The sequence below is a fragment of the Pomacea canaliculata genome, linkage group LG14, assembly GCF_003073045.1.
Source record: "Pomacea canaliculata isolate SZHN2017 linkage group LG14, ASM307304v1, whole genome shotgun sequence".
NCBI lineage: Eukaryota > Metazoa > Mollusca > Gastropoda > Architaenioglossa > Ampullariidae > Pomacea > Pomacea canaliculata.
Window position 1 is genome coordinate 10,573,525 of NC_037603.1, and position 18,614 is coordinate 10,592,138.

An 18,614-nucleotide genomic window follows, 5' to 3' on the forward strand; every position below is an offset into this window, starting at 1 on the left:
CCAGTTAGTGGCATATTCTGTTTACACATACCCCAGGCACTTTGTGCTTTTTTTTTTTTTGAACGCAAAGTATAAGAACTCTGTGCGCCCATTTGATCTTTCTCAATGTCATGTAAAAAGGCCTTTGAGTCTAAGCTCATGCAGTCAACAGGGTGCAAATGTAAGTGCTGAACATGATCAACACACAAGTGCTCTAAACACGCAAATTCACAATTTGCATCCAGATATAGCATGCTGAAGACAGATTCAAGTAGTTTAACTGTTACTTCATGATACTAAAAACTGTTTTCAGGCAAACTATCCTTCCCTACTTTTGATGAAATCAATCAGAAAATGTCACTGTACGATTTAACGATTTTTAATAAATTTTCTAAAATTGATTACTGCTTTCACGTCACTGATTTTTTTTCTTATTTTATTGAATTTTAGGAGAAGGAAAAATACCAGAAATCCAATATTCTAAATATTTTAAACTGGAAAAAAAAAATTCAAGAGGGAGTAAAATGCATCCTGTTCTAACTCTAAGTGTTGTTATAAAGTATAGACAATCAGAAAAATTGTTTTTCTGAATAAGGTTCAAGCTCAGCAGACAAACACTGCATACTACTCAACAAAAATTGAATTTAAGTTGTGTAAAAGAACAGCTGCTTGTTCCATTTCATAAAGTCTTAGTATTCTCACTATAGGAATTTCTGAAAGACGAATTTGTCACTTGAGTGATCTTAGCGTGAAAATGTCTATAAAAATATATATAATATAAAAAAAAAAATTTTTTTTTAATTCTGAAAAGGTATCAAGTGGCACGACAGCAATGTACAGTATAAACAATAAACCTACCCATAGAATATAGAGCAAAATTAACTTTTTTAAAGTGTTCATTAAACACTTGTCTTACTGTTAAATAAATGATAAAAAATCTTGTTTCAGAAACATCAAAGTTTACTCTTCATACTCCTCTCTCAAATGTTATTCAAGTTATTTTTATCTCTTACTCTTCCATTTCATTTGCAGGAAACTACTGGTTAAAAGTTTACATGATCTATTAAAAAAAACAACTAAGAAAATGAAATGTCATGCTTGAAAAAAAATGGTTTAACGAGAAAAAAGGGCAAGTCAAACACACAACACAAAAAAATGAATATTACCTAAAAGGTTTAAACGATCAACAGAAAAGTAAATGAATTTCACCTGCATGCATGTTTCACAATTAACTATAAGCCAGTCAGCTGTAACCCTCATTGGCTTCTTGATGATTGGCTTACAGTTGAAAAAAATTGAAGAAACCGAGTTTTGTGACAGTAATTGGGAAACCTACTCATCAGTGTGGACTTTATGTGATCTTTAACCACAAAATACATTGTAGCACCAAGCTGACTGTTGCTTTAACATACAGATAAAAATGTAAACTGTGGTGTTAATGATCTATGAATGTCAAATCCACCAACAGTGAAACAGCTGGGGGCACCAACATCACTACTACCAACATTTGCCAACAGTAACAAAGTTTTAAGATGGCCAGCTGTGAAATCTGTGAATGGAACGAGTATTTCAGGGGAAGTGCATTGCATTGCTACCTACTAAGACACTTTTTCTAAAAGATTATATCAGCTTAATCAAGTACTTCAAAAATATGCCAGATTTGGTTTAACAACCAAGGACTAAAGGAATAGTCTCAAATGAAATTTGAAAGGAACTAAATCCATTAGTTTTGCTTTTTTGCAATCTATTTTCTAAGAAGTATGCGAAGAGCAGCGATGAGTCTTCGCTCTTCATATTTGTGCTGCCCAGCTTTTACTAGTGGCCGTTAACATGTGATCTGGACAGTAATGGTATGCTGTTCTTTACACATCCCTTATCTATTCAAAAATGGTTGTATCTGACGGGCATAACTGTTAACCTTTTTATCTAAGAAATCACTGTCACAATAAGAGAAACAAAATTCACAAAACTTTCTTTTGCTAAAGTTCTGCTTCATGCAGTGAATGCTTTGAACTAACGACACATTCATTCTAGAAATTTTATGAAATCAAGTTAAAAAGTAGCACTGTGTTAATTTTTTTCTTCAAAAGAACACACACAATCTAGAAGATGATGAATGATGATATGAAAAAGTTCTTCACCTTTTCGTTATCGCCCTCCTGTTGATCATGAGTAAATGAAGCATGAATCACATGCACAAGGAGATGGGTATGTTTTATAAGCAGAATGCGTACCAAACATAGTTCAAAACACTTTGTGGTGATGATAAGAGGGACCAAGAAATTCTTTTTCTTTAAAAAAACCAACAAAGCAATCACCTTCCATTTCAAAGCAAAAAAAAAATCCATAGCAATGAACAATGACACAAGTAACAATGATATGACTTCTTAAATGCAGATAATCTGGTAATTTTCAATGGAAACTAACCTCAAATAAAAGATGTTTAAAAAACAAACAAAAAGCTTTTATGAGTTGCCTAACCCATCATATCCCACCAAACTTGTCAGAAAATAAAATGCAGGGCACTAGTTGTGTACTTATGAAAAACAGAATGTTTAACAAAAAGAACACCTTCAAGAAATACGATGTTAAGCAAGCTGGACTGTGAAAACATCTGACATGAACGTCATCATTATTAAAAAAAAACCCACCAACTTTCATATGTGTCTTATAAAACTGAGCAGACTATATCAGACCATCAAACAGCTTGTTGGAAAAATTAATTAACTTTTCCAGCTTTCCTCTTATCCCCACCGAAAGAGAGAGAGAGAAAAGAAAAAAAAATCAAATAAAAAAAGAGAAGTAAATATCCCCAATATGCGATTATAATAGAAAAAAGAAATGTGCCGTGTCACGGAAACAACTCCTTAAGTGAATGGTAAGTAATCAACAACAGTGATTACATTTAGTATGTACAGTGGTGACACCTAGTGGAAAGATATGTGGGAAAATTCAACTGCAGCATGGACAACAAAATGAAAAACAAGAATCCCCAACAACACCGAAAAGAAACTGAAACAACAATACCGACTGACAACATAGCCAGGACATATATTCAAAGGGGTTGAGCAAGCCAATGAGTGTGATATGTCCCCGAGCCAAACAATAGCACAAATACATGAATGTGTGCAAAGGTTTACAGCAGTGTGGACAGTCAACTTTGCAAAACAAAACACCACACTAGCACTAAATTGCAAATCCACAAGACAACAGTGAAAACATACAATGCGACCAATGGTTCTCCGTGCGTTTTTGGGAGTTGAATTCTGTAAATCAAAATGAAGACATACGGGCAGGATACAAGATACATCACTTAGGAGGTGCAAAAATGGAGGGAAAGGAGAAGGAAAAACAAATAGCAGTAAAAAGACTTGTAAACAAGAAGGCAACAGCAAGTTCACTGAGTGACTACTCTTTCAGTGTTTAAGGAATTGAAGCAAGCATATTAACAATAATAATAATAAAGTGCCTTTTGCTTGTCTCTTAAACTCCAAAGAGTGGAAGGAAAATATCAAAATATTGTCTATGCAGAGATGACTGATGATGTCAACATTTCTTTCAGCGTGAATTACTATCATAAATAAATGTTTTTTTACACACTCTGACAAAATAAACTCATCATGGATAAAAGCAGAGAAAATGCCAACTAGATCAGTGTGGTTATTTATTATCCGGAAGGTGCAGAAGAAAATGCGTGTTGCTACGTGTAGAAGTAAAATGCAAAAGCATAAATAAAGTGTTCCACATCTACTTCTCAAAAACTTGAAATGGTGACAGGTGGCACACAATTAGGGTGTGATTCAGTTTATAGCAAACATGTTTTTATGCTAAACTTCACCAGGCTGGAAGGGAGAAAGGCTGAAGCCTAGTCAGCTACAGTCTGTGCATAGAACACACTCATTGGAAAGAGTCAGGAGATCACTTACTGGAGTGATATGGTTCTTGGATCTCACAGCAGTCGATGTAGTTGATGTGTTGGTGGTGGATGATGTAGCAGGAGTACGCCCAGAACTTCCCTGGGACTGAACACTGTTCACACTGCTTGTGCTTGATGTCCTGGATACCGATCTGTTGAAGCGGAAATGTAGCTTAAATCCCACATGATTGTAAGAACACTTAATAGTCAAGAGATCTGCTCTGTTTATTACTAAAGTCACCCCCAAACATGTTTCCATGTCCGACGACAACCAGAAAATATGCATTTCAGGTATTGCTGCTTAACAACTGCTTTTGTCCATTTTAAAAAAAACTCAAGGGCAAAGTTATTTTCAAATATGTGGGTTAAATTCATCATGAGGTACCAATTCCCAGAATATCTGCAAAACAACTATACTCCATTTAAACACTGCAGCCTTCACCAGAACTTTGGAACAAGGCCAAGACATCATTTTCAGTTCCACCCACCTCTCAAAAAGCTCACTGATCAAGCAACACCTCATTAGCATATGCTCACAGCTCTTCCACTTTTAATGATGAATTTTTACAACAAACTAATGACTGGATTTCTGTTAACCACCCAGCAACTTTTAGATTAACTAATTTCAGCTTTTGGGTCAGCCTTTTAATGGTCACGCTCGTGTTGCTAGGACAAGAGGGAACACAATTACTTACCGACCGGCACTTGGAGTTGGGACGTTTGAGCGTTCATTACCCTTGCTGCGCCGTACTGCAGGGCTCTGTGATCCCTTCTCTCCTCCTTGTACACGTAACAAACCAGGGATGGTTGAGGTGGGGGTGGTGGCTTTTGAGCTGGAGGGGTTGGCGAGAGAGGGTGACAGGGGTGGTATGGGTTCGCTCACATCATCATCAGCAATACCACTGAAATTATGTTCAAAATTTGAAATGTTACAATAATATAACAAAACTGGAGTTTACAGGACAAAAAACACAAAAGTGTACCAGGAGTCACTTCTCTGTACAAATGGTTACCCCAGGCTTCGTCTGTACTGCCCTCAAGTGATGTTCCTAATTTTGATCACACCACCACCACCAGGCACACACACAGATTGATCAGATATTCTCCATTTATTTGTCTAACACAGAGTGGGACTGATGTGACATTCCACAATTAACTTCTTCAAGCATGTTGGAATTAAATGCATGTGCCACACTACAACTTATCTCCTGTTCATATGGGGCTTCTTTCACTTCTTCACCCTTCCTAATCTATATTTTGTCGCTCAATGATTGTAATTACAGACAGCTAGCAAGTCTGCAATCAACCTGTCCAACCATTCATGTTGAATGATGTCTTTTTATGCAATTTACAGACAGCCTAGAGCAGACGCCAAAAGCACATTCTTTTACATTCTTTACCTGAAGAGAGATGAGAAATTTAAGTTTTAACAAGAGCTCATGCTAGAGATTCAAGCAACTGCTGGGGTCATGTTAGGTGAGTATATACAAATTTGTACAAGGCCACAAAAGATGTCCATTGTCACATTTTCTGAATGTGCAGTGTGTGCAAGTGCTTCAGCGATAGTGGCTTTTCACGATTTGGTGCTATGGTTTGCATGCATCCAAACACTCCCACAAACTCACTTTCTGTTGATGTGATTATGATTGTCGACATGCGCGTTGATTGGTGTGGGGATGCCTCGCTTGGCGCTATCTGATGTTGTGCGACGATACTGCTGAGTGTTGGCAATACGACGCTGCTCCTTAAAACTGTGGGAGCTTAGTGCATTCCTGACAAAACAATACAGGTAGTGTAACTTCTCTGCGATGAATGCTTGCAACCTCATGAAAAACATACCTTACACATAATCCTAACCCAGCACATGATTTTTTGTTTACAAGTGCTGGAAAATCAAAGGTATGCATGCATGATAAGCAATTTGCGACATGCAAATAATATACAACACACAGGGTTCCCAGGGATCAGGGATGGTGCCAAAAAAGGACCTTAAAAGGACCTTTCATGCATTCGTAAGGACCTAAGTGACAGTCATCAATGCTTAAGTTTTTCTCTTGTGTGGTCGGAAAGATGTATTATTTATGAATCTGTGGTCTTCTCTATGTTCTCAAATACATGTATTTCTAGTAATAAATAATCAAAGAGTTAATTTTGATGCCTGTCTGCCATATTTAGATTAGATAACTTAAAAAGTGTCCTTAGCGCGCTGATAACATACACTGTTAATGTTCCAAGTTTTCTAGAAATCTAAGTAATAATAATTGCAAAACCTGAAAGCCATTCTTTGGTGTAATACAAAAGTCTTAGTTCACGTGTCTCTCTCTCGCACACACACTCTAACGGGAAGAGAGAGAGAAATAGAGCTATGCACAGTAGTACTAGAAGATCAAAGTTCAAGAAAGAGTAAGTTTCTAAAGACCTTTTGAAAAAAGAGTGTTTTTTGTGAATACGGAAGGGCAACTAGTGTTGTACAGATGTGTAGACCAAACATGCGGCGAAAAATCGTCGGTATTTTGCGCCAAAGTCGACTCCGGAAATAAATTTGTGGTAATATTTTATCGATAAAAGGACTTAAAAGGGTCACAGAGAAAATGTAAGGACCTGTGTGAGAATTTGAAAGGACCGCATGGCAAATAAAAGGACTTAAAAGGCCTTTCGGCGAAAATTCAATATAAAAGGACTTAAAAGGACCTTGCAAGGACCTGGGAACCCTGAACACAAAGACTGCAATGTTGCAAAAAGTTGGAAAAAAAAAGGAAATGCAAAAGCAGGTGGGAAAAGCTGTAATGAGACTCTCATTCAGAGCTAGAGGACAATGGTGCGATACAAACATTGCACATATAAAAGCTGTTTTGCTCATGAATCTGTTCCAACAGCTAGTGGATCCATGCAATACAAACACTGCAGAAAAAAGAGGGCGCATTAATGTAATCCATAGTTTGCAATCAAAGGGCAGTAAAGCATGATAAAGTCAGCTGGCTGGTTGGGTGGCTGGTTGATGGCCTTTAACACTGAATCAGGAACTAAGGCGCATTGACTAGGCTTACTAATCTAGCTATATAACAGTTGCCACCTTCAGTAGGAAACGACAAAGTTCATGGCAATTTAACAAGACTCTGAAATCTTCTTCTCCTGTAAGAGAATCATCATATTCAAAATATTCCATGTAGCTAGGGTTTTGAAACATCTAAGTGGATGTTTGGAGAAGTGGCCTGGTGGGCATGATATGCACAGGTGAAAGCAATTCTTGCTCTTTTAGTCCTCTAAAATTTTCTCTTTTAATTAGAAAATGAATTTCCATATTATGTACACTATATCCAACAGGTTAGGCTACTGAAGCAGGTGTTTAGCAGCAGCTTTATTGTGCTCCTCATATTTTACAGCCCATTTCATCTTTGTTCTCAAATGGTGTCATTAAGTACATTAATCCTTTTAACTCTTTACAACTTGGGCCAACAGGTATAATTGAAAAAGCCATTTTACATGATGGAAAAACAAGAAACCCCAAACTGTAAATAGTTAATGACTATTAATAACAGCAGATGGATATGAGATGCATTCTTCCCATTTTACATCTCTACCAATACTACCATCTGCCTACAAATAGCTTAGTGGCAAAATTTTAAAATATGCAGCTCTACATTTCTATTCTCACCAGAACTTCACAGTGCAGCACACTAAAGCATCTTTCCCCAGCTTACTTGCAAACCCTTACCCAAGAAGTAAAAATGACACAATTTTTCTGCAAACAAATGTGGGTCACATACTTTATACGCTTATGTATTTTTATTGTTAAAAGTAAAGTTTTAATTTTACTGCATGACAAATGATACATTTAATACAGGCATGTTTTCCCTATTTTTCAAGGGAAGAATCATTTTGACGGGAGGCTAATGACCAGATGCAGACTTAAAATGACAGTTGAAGTAAAATGTTAAATTTTGTTCATTGCAAATTATCCATCCTATGAAGAAATCTGCACAGCCATTTCCCTCCATACAACAAACTGGTATTTTATGGGAGTAGGGAGACCCAAAAAGAATATAAAGACAGATATGCAGTAAACTCTATCTCAAGTTCTCCATTTCCCCCATAAAACTCCGAGAATGTCGCAGACTTTGTGTTAATATTAATTGCTTCAATCTTCCTCTCATGCCAGTCACTACAGCAAATATGACAAGCACCTGCAGTCTCTTCCCTTTTAACACAAACATACCTTTTATGATGGAAGCTGTGGGATAAAAAGCTACTATTGTATAAACAGAAGGTCAGAAAGCAAATTACCCTTTTTGACACAAACATTCTGACTAGCAGCCTTTTAAGTACTCATTGTATCTTCATGTCTGATTTTTATTTTGTGAAATAGAAAAAGCAGTTGTAAAATTTTTTGTTTCAATTTTCTTGAAAAGGTCACAAAGTACTTGATAACAGATTATCAACAGGCTAGAACAATTTTGCACATGCAACTTCATTATAAACATTATTTTTACTCACTTTCATTTTAAGCATTATGCTTTACTCACACATATCTGCCTTATAAACATTAGAAAGCATTTTAAATATATATACACATATATGTATATACACACTCTCTATTTGATACATTTTAACATATATACCTACATATACAGACACACTTCCTGAGACATTAAACAGTGCTGAAAACAAATTGTCTGAGATTCTGAAAAGAATGACAGCATACTTCCTCCGTAGGAAAACTCAGTTAAGATATCTGTCTAGATAGTACATGTAACACTTTTAACAAAAATTCATCCGATCAATCCTTGGTGAGGAAACATGTGCTCAACATCTGAATCTATTACAGAGAGGGGAGGTAATCACGGCACAGCTATGCACAAGCTTGCCAGTTATCTCCCCTGCCAAGTATTGCCTCTCATCTCAAATGCAAGCACACAATGATAAACATGAAGAAACCTCATCTTGATCAAGCACATAATGATACACATGAAGAAAGCTCATCTTGATCAAGCACACACTCCCTGAAAAGACTTTGGTGGGAAAGGAGAAAAGAGAGACGTGCCTGAAACAATATAAACTGTTTCTTTCAAACATAAACTGGGGCCACATGACATTTGTGAAGCCAAGCAAAGCAAAGCAATAAACAGAGGTGGTTCACAATGACAGTGCAAAACATACCTATATTCCCATTCGGAGAGGCAGTTATCAGGGGCAGAACTATAGGGTTCAGCCATGCCAAAATAGCTATCATGGGCAGCCTCTTCATACAGGGGGTACTCCTGGTAGTCCTGCTGGACGAGGCCATAACCATGGTAAGACCCATGGACTGGCTGAGCCCAGTGGGGAGGTAAAGGGTGCTCGTAGATTGAGCTGTAAGACAGGGAGATCACTCAGGCAAGCATGCCAGACAACACAAGACAAGGGCCTAGAAAATATACAGGCATGCACACAAACTGCTCAAACTTTTATCACCAAGCAAAACAAGGCCCAGTAAATACAGACATACATCATGCTCTCAATGACAGCCAAAAAGAAAAGCATCATGCTAGTACTTCCACACATAAAACAGGAATACCTGAAGAGTTTTGACAAACAGCATTAATAAAGGAAATTGATATCAAAACTGTACTTCCCTCCCCCTCCCCTATTACTCTGCATATGTCCAACATCAAGCCTGTTAGGAACCAATACTAGTTTTTGAGTGATCTCTAAACTTTATATTCACCTTTACATGTGTAAGTGACTACACAAGAATACAGGTAGGAGAGGCAAGTAGAGGTGCTGATATAATATTCAAAGGTAAGAAAATTCCTTGATAGCAAAATAACTAGGCCATCTTCCATTTCTGTTCCTCAAGCACACTAACTACAGCCAAGCTAAAAAGCACCTAAGTATAGTAAACTGAGACATGACGAAGGCAGGTCTGTACTTGGTGACTTAAATCTCCCATATCTCTTGTCAGCAGAAGTGATATAACAAAAAAGTCCTTCCTATATCAGTAAAAGTGGTGCATAAAACCATTTACAAGAGTATTATACAGAGGCACTAGTCTCTAGAAATAAGCAAAGAAAAAGAAGGGATACAGCATCTCTTCCTTTAAAAGTTTTCCAAAGATGCAAAGCTACCATCTCTCCCAGGAAAATAGGCACAAGGCAAAGCCAGTATCTACCTCTCCTATGTACAAAGACAGTATTTCTCCTATGTACAAAAATAGTAACAAAGAGCACATCTGTCCTGGATAGCATGTACACAGAGGCTAGTTTCTTAATACAAAGAAGAAACAAAGCCAGCTACAGTTATATAAGCCAGGACAGACAGAAGAGGGAGGTCACCTTTTCTCCTTGGAATGCATTATAGCAAAGCAAGGTGCACTTAAAAAAAATACATAAGCTATAGACAGCAAGCATCTTTACAAGAACTGCATATGGAATGGAGAAATAGTAATAATAGCTTTCTCTAGTCTAGTCTTCTTTCCTCTGCTAAGACAGAAGGCACAACAGTCAGCTCTGTTCAGTATTTGTGTGTCAATATAAATTCAGAAATTGTTTGTTTTAGAACTAAAGAGGTGCATGTATGTGCATTTTTAACTTTGTTCATCACTGCCATCACTTCATCAACAGACAGCAGAAAATACAATTTAAATCCCCACAACATTTGTTATATTTATTAGAAATAGATGCATGTGCCTGCACTGACACATGTATAGTTGCTTGGCCTGAAGCTGAATTATAATAACAAATTTCTTGTAACACAAAAAGATTTATATGACAGAGCCTCAAGAGCTATGTTTGCCTAACTAAAAAAAATGTAATCACAACTGCCACTAGACATACAACTTGGTATGCTTGAACAATTGTCCTCCCAATACTTGCTTACAATTGTGAATTATTGGCACCAGGAATTAGTGATGTTTGTGTTAAACTACAGCTAAGATTTTACAAAATGATCCTCAAAGTCAGAAGGTCCACTCCCTCTTGTATAGACCTTGGATAGCATGGTCGCTTCACAGTTAGTCTTTTCATTAAAAGTAGAATAACAACATAAAACAACATATTGCTACAGGATTTTTAGTTTTTGTGCAGCGAAACAATTGAACTCTCTTTCTGTCCATATCCGCCACCTTCCCACTATTGAATCCTTTAAACGCGCACTGAAAACACACCTCTTCCGTAAACATTACTCCTAACAACCTTTCCCATAATGCTCGTCCTTTGTCATACCCTGCCTTTTGCAATATCATGTTACTCTCAGCTCTTGTTCTTGTTCTTGGGTTCCTCTTTGTGTTTTCTGTATTTGATTTTATTGTTCGTTTAGTACGGTTGTTTATTCTTGTATAGTTCATATGCTATTTGTGTTTTCCTGTCCCTCGTATGCTGTCCATGTTTAGTTCTTGCTCTTAGGCGCTAAGAGCTTGCTCCTTAGGAGTGTGAGTATAGGCTTTACAAATTTTTGCATTTATTATTGTTATTAGAATGCTCAGTTTCTGGTTAACATTGACAAATGCAAGTAATAGTAATTAACTTTCAAGCACTGTATATAGGATACTCTTAAACTCACATGAAACAAATATCCTTAAGTCTAGCTATTTAATAACTGTCCAGACAACACTGCAAGATCTTGATATAAGTGGAATATGGATAAACAAGAATCATGTAATGATTCCATCTTACACTGTTTATAGTATTTTTAATAAAGATGGTGAACTAGATGAACTGATAATGTGTATGTGTGGATGGGCGGGTGTACTGGGATGGACAGAAGTGTGCTAATATGTACAGTTCTCCTAAGGAGTAAAGAATAGTAAAGAACACAGAATGTATATGAAAGACACAGAGAGAGAGAGAACAAAAGTACGTTTTTTGTTTTTTTTACAGTTGTTTTAATTTACTTGACTACATGTGCAGTATACATGAGGGGCTGGAAGAATGAGTGGATGGTGGAAAAAATTAGCTTCCCATTTTTCCTTTTTATTTTGTTGCTGCTGTTGTTTTTTTTAATTAGCTGTCATAAACCAATCAGTGTGTGCGTGGGTATGTAAACAATAGATTATATTTATAAAGACAGGAATGTGTGTAAACATGTATTGATATATTTCTAATATCTCAATACCCCTTACAGGGTGACAGAATAAAGAATCTTGAATATTACTGACTGTAAACAATATGAGGAGCTTATGCTAACAAGGTATTGTAGCCATCTATTAGCCTCTGTCGAAACATTATCTTCTCCTACCACACCTTTAATAAGTTCAACTAAACTTAGAGGAACTCCACAGAAGATTTATAAAGGACTTTACTACAGCTCTTGGTCTAACAATGTTAATTTTATTTTACGAATATGTCAGCTGTGATGCCAAAACTGACAGCCTAAAAAAACAGGCTCCATGACATATCCCAAGTAAATAATGGTTTCAAACTCCCAGGCGAGCCAAGAAATACACCTAATCTAGGTCTCCAGCAGTGAGTTGTGTGCCTGTCTGACCTCAAAAGGCAGATTGTGTCACAAGTAATGTCTGATTCTGAGAGGATTTGTAGACCTAGAGAGGACTGTCAAATTAATTTAATTTGACATTAGTTTGGGTGATTACAAAAAAAGAACATAAATCATGCACACATTGCTGAGAATCCTAATGGAAAATTTCTTCATATCACCATCTTAAAGTTTCATCAAAATGAGCAAACAACTCCTACCCTCCTTTCTTTTTTACATGCTCACACGATTACAGCCACAACATGTGATGCCTCTTACCTGTGATGCTAACCAAAACTTCTCATAGCAGACTGCGGTTCCAATGCTCATATTTACACTAAAGCCAGCCTAGAAAAGACTTGTTGTCATGGTAAATGACCTTCACAAAACTGGATGCCTGCTGCAGTTTACACTACCACACAGCTAAAGTTGAAACACCATACCATCACCAGCTCCCTGTCTTTGCCTCTTCACATCTTAAGGAAGAGGCAGCAGCAGCCTCAACATGCAAATATTTCTGGCACCTGAGACACTCCCCCAGCCATGAGCAAAATATAGATTGAAAAGGTGAACAGCTAGGACAGCTTCCAAGTGAGACTGACAGAGGGGGTGGAGGTGATGAAGGGGCAGGGGGAAGGTAGACGAAGAGTAACCGTACTAATTAGTGGTCAATGTTTCAATAGGAAATATTAATGTTTCTTTTGCAGCCTTCCCGGTATATCTTTTAATAGCTTTTTAGTACTTATGTCTCCATCTCTTTTTTCTCTCTATCTATCCTTCTTCTACCCTAACTCCCACACACATAAACTCACTCTCACACACACAGGGTTTAACCCTCATTACCTGTTTACACAGTTTACAAGAAAAAAACTGTTTAATTTCAGAAGGGGGGGGGGAGGAGGTGATGATACCCAGGTGATGTGAAAACAAACTGATAACTGACATAAATCAGACTAAGAAAGCACTTTTTAAACATGTTTTTAGGGGCTTCTGTCAACACTCTACCAATTTTAGAAAACAGATACCCTGAGGGAAAACTTCCCCTCAACTTTTGCTCCTAACAACCTACCCTCCCAACCACCCCTCATGCACACAACCCCGGCCCTCCCAGCATGCTGCCAACGCATACAAGAAAAGGGACCTGTATTTACCATGTTCCTTTCTTAGCAACCTCACATCACAGCAACACACCCTTAGATGATATCTGTGTGCCTTGTGCAATGGTATTCTAAGGAGGTGTAGGGGGTGAAAGTGGTGAATGAGAGCACAGGATGCTAATGCAGGTATGTGGGTGTCCCCAGCAGCTCAAAGACCATTGAACTGCTAGGTATAGAAACAGTTTTTCGGTCAAGCTAAATGTCAGCACCTCCAATGAAAAACCACAGACTTTTTCTTCCTTAAATATTTGCATAATCTGCTACATTCCAATTCCAAATACTGGAGTGACAGTTACTGCAGTTGTAAGCTGGCATAATGAGACTGCCTGCAGGCATGACTAAGATGCAACAGACCTGAACTCAATAATTCTACACAACAGTGTCATTACTTGGTTCATATGAGCTCTTAATTGTCCCACTTCTCAAGCAGACATATGATCGGTCTCTCATTCACCTCTGGTTATCTTGTTTTCAAGACAGCTGTCACACAATGTATTCAATTCTTGCCAGCTGCTGCCTGCCTCTCAAAGGCGCTGTGGTCTAGAGGCAAAACAACCCTTACGTCACTGAGCCCCCGCACTCCACATCCCTCCCAACATCCCTCAGTAGACAGCATCAGCCATTCTGGTGTGCTTGCCCTGTTGGGGTGTGCCACTCTAATGGACCATATCCTAGTGCTCAAGAAACACCTAGAGACTGACAGGAATACTATATCATATCTTCAGGACATTTTGACAAGATTTTTGAATTAAACTGGAGTAATTCTCCCACACCATCCAGCCAACACACACAGATACACAGAGGCACCTCTCCCTGTGTAACATTAAGGGCATGTTTAGGAAGTTTCTCTCCACTTCCTCTGATGCACATTAAGGTTTCATTAAGGCTGGAGCAAACAGGGGTATTCTATCACCTCCCCTTCCTTCTCGACCACCCCCCACCCTCTGCCTTCCACCACTTCCTATTTTTCTCCCCCTTCTCAATCCTTTGAGGTGAGTCAGCTCTGGCAGGGAGACAGAAGCCAGATTTTTGCCTACTACCATAAATGCTGGCTCCTCATGAAACTGCAGCATCTCATGGAAGAAAAGATTTTCCTACCACCTGCAAGGCCATTTTGCTCTCTGCCGCTATTTTGCTGGTGTTGCTAGGAAATAGTCATGCTGGCATCAATAGTCTGAAACCTCAGTAAGTGAGGCTGTCTTTCCACATGCAGAGGACTGATTACGCTCAATCTCTTATATTTAGTATATAATCTGTAGACCCATATTACACATATGCTGCCACCAACTGCTCTTGAAGTCTATCCTCACATATAGACCAATCATTGCTATGACTATCGTTATATACAGATCTACTGATTGCAATGATTGTCCTTACATATACCGAGCCATGTCTTGCTTTTTATCTCTCTCTTTGCATATAACAAACCATCTCATTACAGAACTAAACACTGCTCTTTGTGTCTCTCCTTACATGCACAAAACCACTAATTTCACTCTTCATTTTTGGTCTGTCCTTATAAATGGCCACTGATCAACATTTGTTCATAACTTTATAAGCATATGGGCCATTGACTGCGGTTTTTTAATAGCTGAATATTTGAATGGCATGTCCCCCTGTGAAGAAGATCTTCATGCGCAGTGCTTATAAAACTACAAAGCAACCAACAATTTAACATACGACCAAACTTGAGTCTACCTTTATGCATACCAGATTGATTGCTGTGTATGTCCTTACAAACAGAGGGCCACAGCTGTGTTTATTCATACATATACAAAGCCCCAGCTATGTGTATCTATTCTTACATGTAAAAGGCCACTGCTGTGTGTCTATTTTCACATGTGCATGGATACTGCTCTATGTGTCTTTCCTTCATTTAGAGAATCTTTCACTGTTCTTACTGAGGATGCACATCACCCCAACCCCTTCAATTCATCTCATATTCTCTTTCCACATTCATTCTCTCTCCACACACACAAATGGACATACACACTGGGTGGATCAGGGATAAAATCATTGCATACCATCACCAGGACATGCAAAAACATCTATGACCTCAGGTGTCAAGCCTATTCCAAATTTTACAACTAAAATGAAAAGAAGATGAACATTTACAGTAAAAGTAGCCATTTATTTTGTGGAATTTCAAAGATAGCAGTACTACTATGCTGGTGGTGTTTGGACAAAAATACTTTTGCAAACATTAAACTTGAGAATTCTCTTTTACTACAATACCACCTGACACAATTTTTGGTTACAAAAGAGGGACGGACACTGAGGAAGAAATACCAGGCTTATTATTTTATTTACACAATGAACACTTTCTCTCTATGGAAAAATAATGATCATAAAAATTTGCCAAATCCTTAAGAACTCTCTCTCTTTTGCCTGTTTCACATCTCTGAGCAGACAAGAATATGTTCTCTCCCAAGCTGCAGGACTCATTTCAGCTACACTGATGCAGGTCTCTATATTTGGTTTTTCCGTGGAGTTCTTTGACCTCCCTCATGACTCAAAACTATGTACCCATTCCAACCATATCTTCCAGGTTTCACTGGTTTGAAGTAAAATAATATATTGTATGGCTAAATTTGGCACAAGTTTATCTCATATGTAGGAAATAGATTTGGACCAAAATATTTGAAAGAACGGTAATGTAATGATGCTGACTTTTCATAAAGAGGCTCGTGTATAGCGTATTGCTATTTGTCAATCTAACAAAGCAGTTATTTGCTGTATTATTATATAGCTACTTTCTTGGGAGAACTTACTCATGCATATCTGCAATAACACACACATGGAGTCTTGCACACACCCAGCAACTAAAAAGGTTAGCAGCATAAATCTTAAAATAAACCTTAAACAGAAAGTGCAAAAGTAGATTAATAACACCTTCCCATTCAAATGTCTGGATAACAACCGCAAGTAACCCCAAACTGCCACAGCGTAAGTAAGGGAGAGCAGCCTTAGCGTTCTGGGTATCAACTGACTGCTGTAAGTTTATCATACAGCAACATTCCCAATGCCAACATATACCTGCCACTTGCAGCAGCAGTTCTGCTAGGTGTCTGAGAGGCCGAGCGGCGAGACGACTTTTTCCTTCCATTAACACAGCAAACAACAGCATTTAAACCAACGCAGAGAAAGAGCTAAAGTAACTGAAATATATATTTTTTATACACCTTACATGCAAAAACATAAGGCAAACAATCACAGCCCTACCACCCGTAAAATTTCATTGAAAAGGGTAACAGCTGTAATAAATGCAGACATGACTGTCACATAAAAGTGTAGACAAGCAGCAGGGAGCCAAGGCCTATCTTTTCCTGGACAATATCTTCCATCTCCGAAAACTAATGAAAACAAAACTGGAATAATTTCATGCAAACATAATTTTGATGCATGAAAAAAAAATTCACTCACAAACAAAAATAAAAGATTTTCCCCAAACTGCGGGGAACCATGAATCAGAACTGAGGGATAACACACGCATGGGGAGAAAAAAAAACAACTAAGATTGAAATGATCTATATGCCTCACAAATGCACGTTCCCTAACTATTGGGTGTTCTCCCTTGGTTCATAGAGTGCAGGGAAAGATTCTACTGCAGGAAAACCATAATTCTAACCTTTCAAAATCCTGATTCTGGCTAGTATCCTCTTGAAAATTTAGAGTGAGATGAAAATTGATGTTTAAGCGAAAAGTAAATATTACTTTGCCTGATTCTACAAGACTAATGTTCAATCTTTGAATTACACTGTTTGAGCATTTTGGGTTGGAAGGATTGTTGTCTGCATGCAGGCATGTGCTTGTGAGAGATGTGTGCACGTGAACATGAACATTAGCACAAAAATTCTGTTGTATGGTAATTTTATAAATAACTGTTATAGATTACAAGAGGAACAGCAAACTACACAGCAACCAGATTCTGTCAGTAATTTATGAGATTATGGCGAGTAAAGCAAGCAGCTAAACCATCATGCAAGGGTTAAGTTTGTAAGCACCCATAAAACTGGCATTCACATAAAAAGACAAACGTGCATGAAAACCTTGTCCTATGTCTACTCCTTATTTGTGCATCATTCGACTTCCCAAAATGAAAGAAAATGAAAATCTTTTCTCCTTGCAATTTCCTGAAGTGTATTATTATTTTCAGATCACAATCCACTTTCTCTTTTCATGTCATGCATTAATCACAAGGGCATAGAAATTATGCAGTTGTTGTGTAAAATATCAGGTTGTGAGTAGAACTCAACATACTTGTTTGTATTTGCAGCCTTGCCTTTCCGTGCTTCTTCTTGCTGCTTAGCCTCTGCTCGGGCCTTCTCCTCCTCTCGTATTCTGGCCTCCTCTTGCACTCTGGCTTCCTCTTCCCTGAAAACGAAGAAGAAAATACAGGACTTGTAAGGTGAAGAATGCAAAACATAAGTATCCTCAACCCCATCAAATGTAAAGCAGGTTTTACATCTCATTCATAGCCCATAGACATGCTAGCTCTGCAGATATGTTAATTTGATCCTGGTATAAATGTGGACTGAAAATGATATCAGATGCAGTAAAAGAATCTCTTCCCCCACTATTTTTAAGAAAAAGCCTCTCAAACTGAAATGTGGACTAAAGACACTCCTTATCTAATGGCTGTTACAATATTAGCCCAAAAGAACAGTGCACAGATGCCACTGCATGGAGTGAATTCAGGACTGAATACCCAGAATCCCCATGGAATCATTATTTTTCCAGATCCCAATCCTCATAAGACCGGCCTAGTGCTGCTGTCTGTTCTTGGTGTAAACATTATCTCTACAGTCTGACCTTGCCTCCTGCTGACAATGTGAACATCTTTGCAACTCGACCATGCTGCTTTTTGACAGTGGACACATCATACTGACTGTATTTCTTCTCTTCCTTTTGTCAGAGGCTATAACCATATTTATCAAGTCTTAGAAGCTTATTATTTGGGGGAAAATATAAAAGAGCTGTTAGGGACTGCAAAAACGTCTGCACATCAAGGTAGATAAACAAGCAAGGGAATTTCTTCTGCAGCAGTTCATTACCAGGACATCTGCCTGTCTTCTGGAAGTAAACTATATGACAGGTTATGCCAAGATACCACC

The 18,614-nt window shown here is 38.0% G+C and overlaps 1 protein-coding gene across 16 annotated transcripts in view; it reads right to left on the reverse strand.

The window, feature by feature from the left end:
• Nucleotides 1-18,614, reverse strand: part of LOC112555665 (leucine-rich repeat and calponin homology domain-containing protein 2-like) — a 62,035-nt gene that overhangs the window by 9,613 nt on the left and 33,808 nt on the right. For 6 of the 16 annotated variants that reach the window (XM_025224113.1, XM_025224112.1, XM_025224119.1 and 3 more), the window contains 7 exons: nt 17,761-17,874; nt 9,053-9,244; nt 5,521-5,667; nt 4,591-4,797; nt 3,906-4,047; nt 3,204-3,245; nt 2,121-2,138 (listed from right to left, as the gene is read on the reverse strand). In XM_025224113.1, coding sequence (XP_025079898.1) covers nt 2,121-2,138; nt 3,204-3,245; nt 3,906-4,047; nt 4,591-4,797; nt 5,521-5,667; nt 9,053-9,244; nt 17,761-17,874 — 862 coding nt within the window. The remainder of the gene's footprint in view (nt 1-2,120; nt 2,139-3,203; nt 3,246-3,905; nt 4,048-4,590; nt 4,798-5,520; nt 5,668-9,052; nt 9,245-17,760; nt 17,875-18,614) is intronic. The other 10 variants (XM_025224125.1, XM_025224124.1, XM_025224118.1 and 7 more) reach the window with 5 other exon arrangements.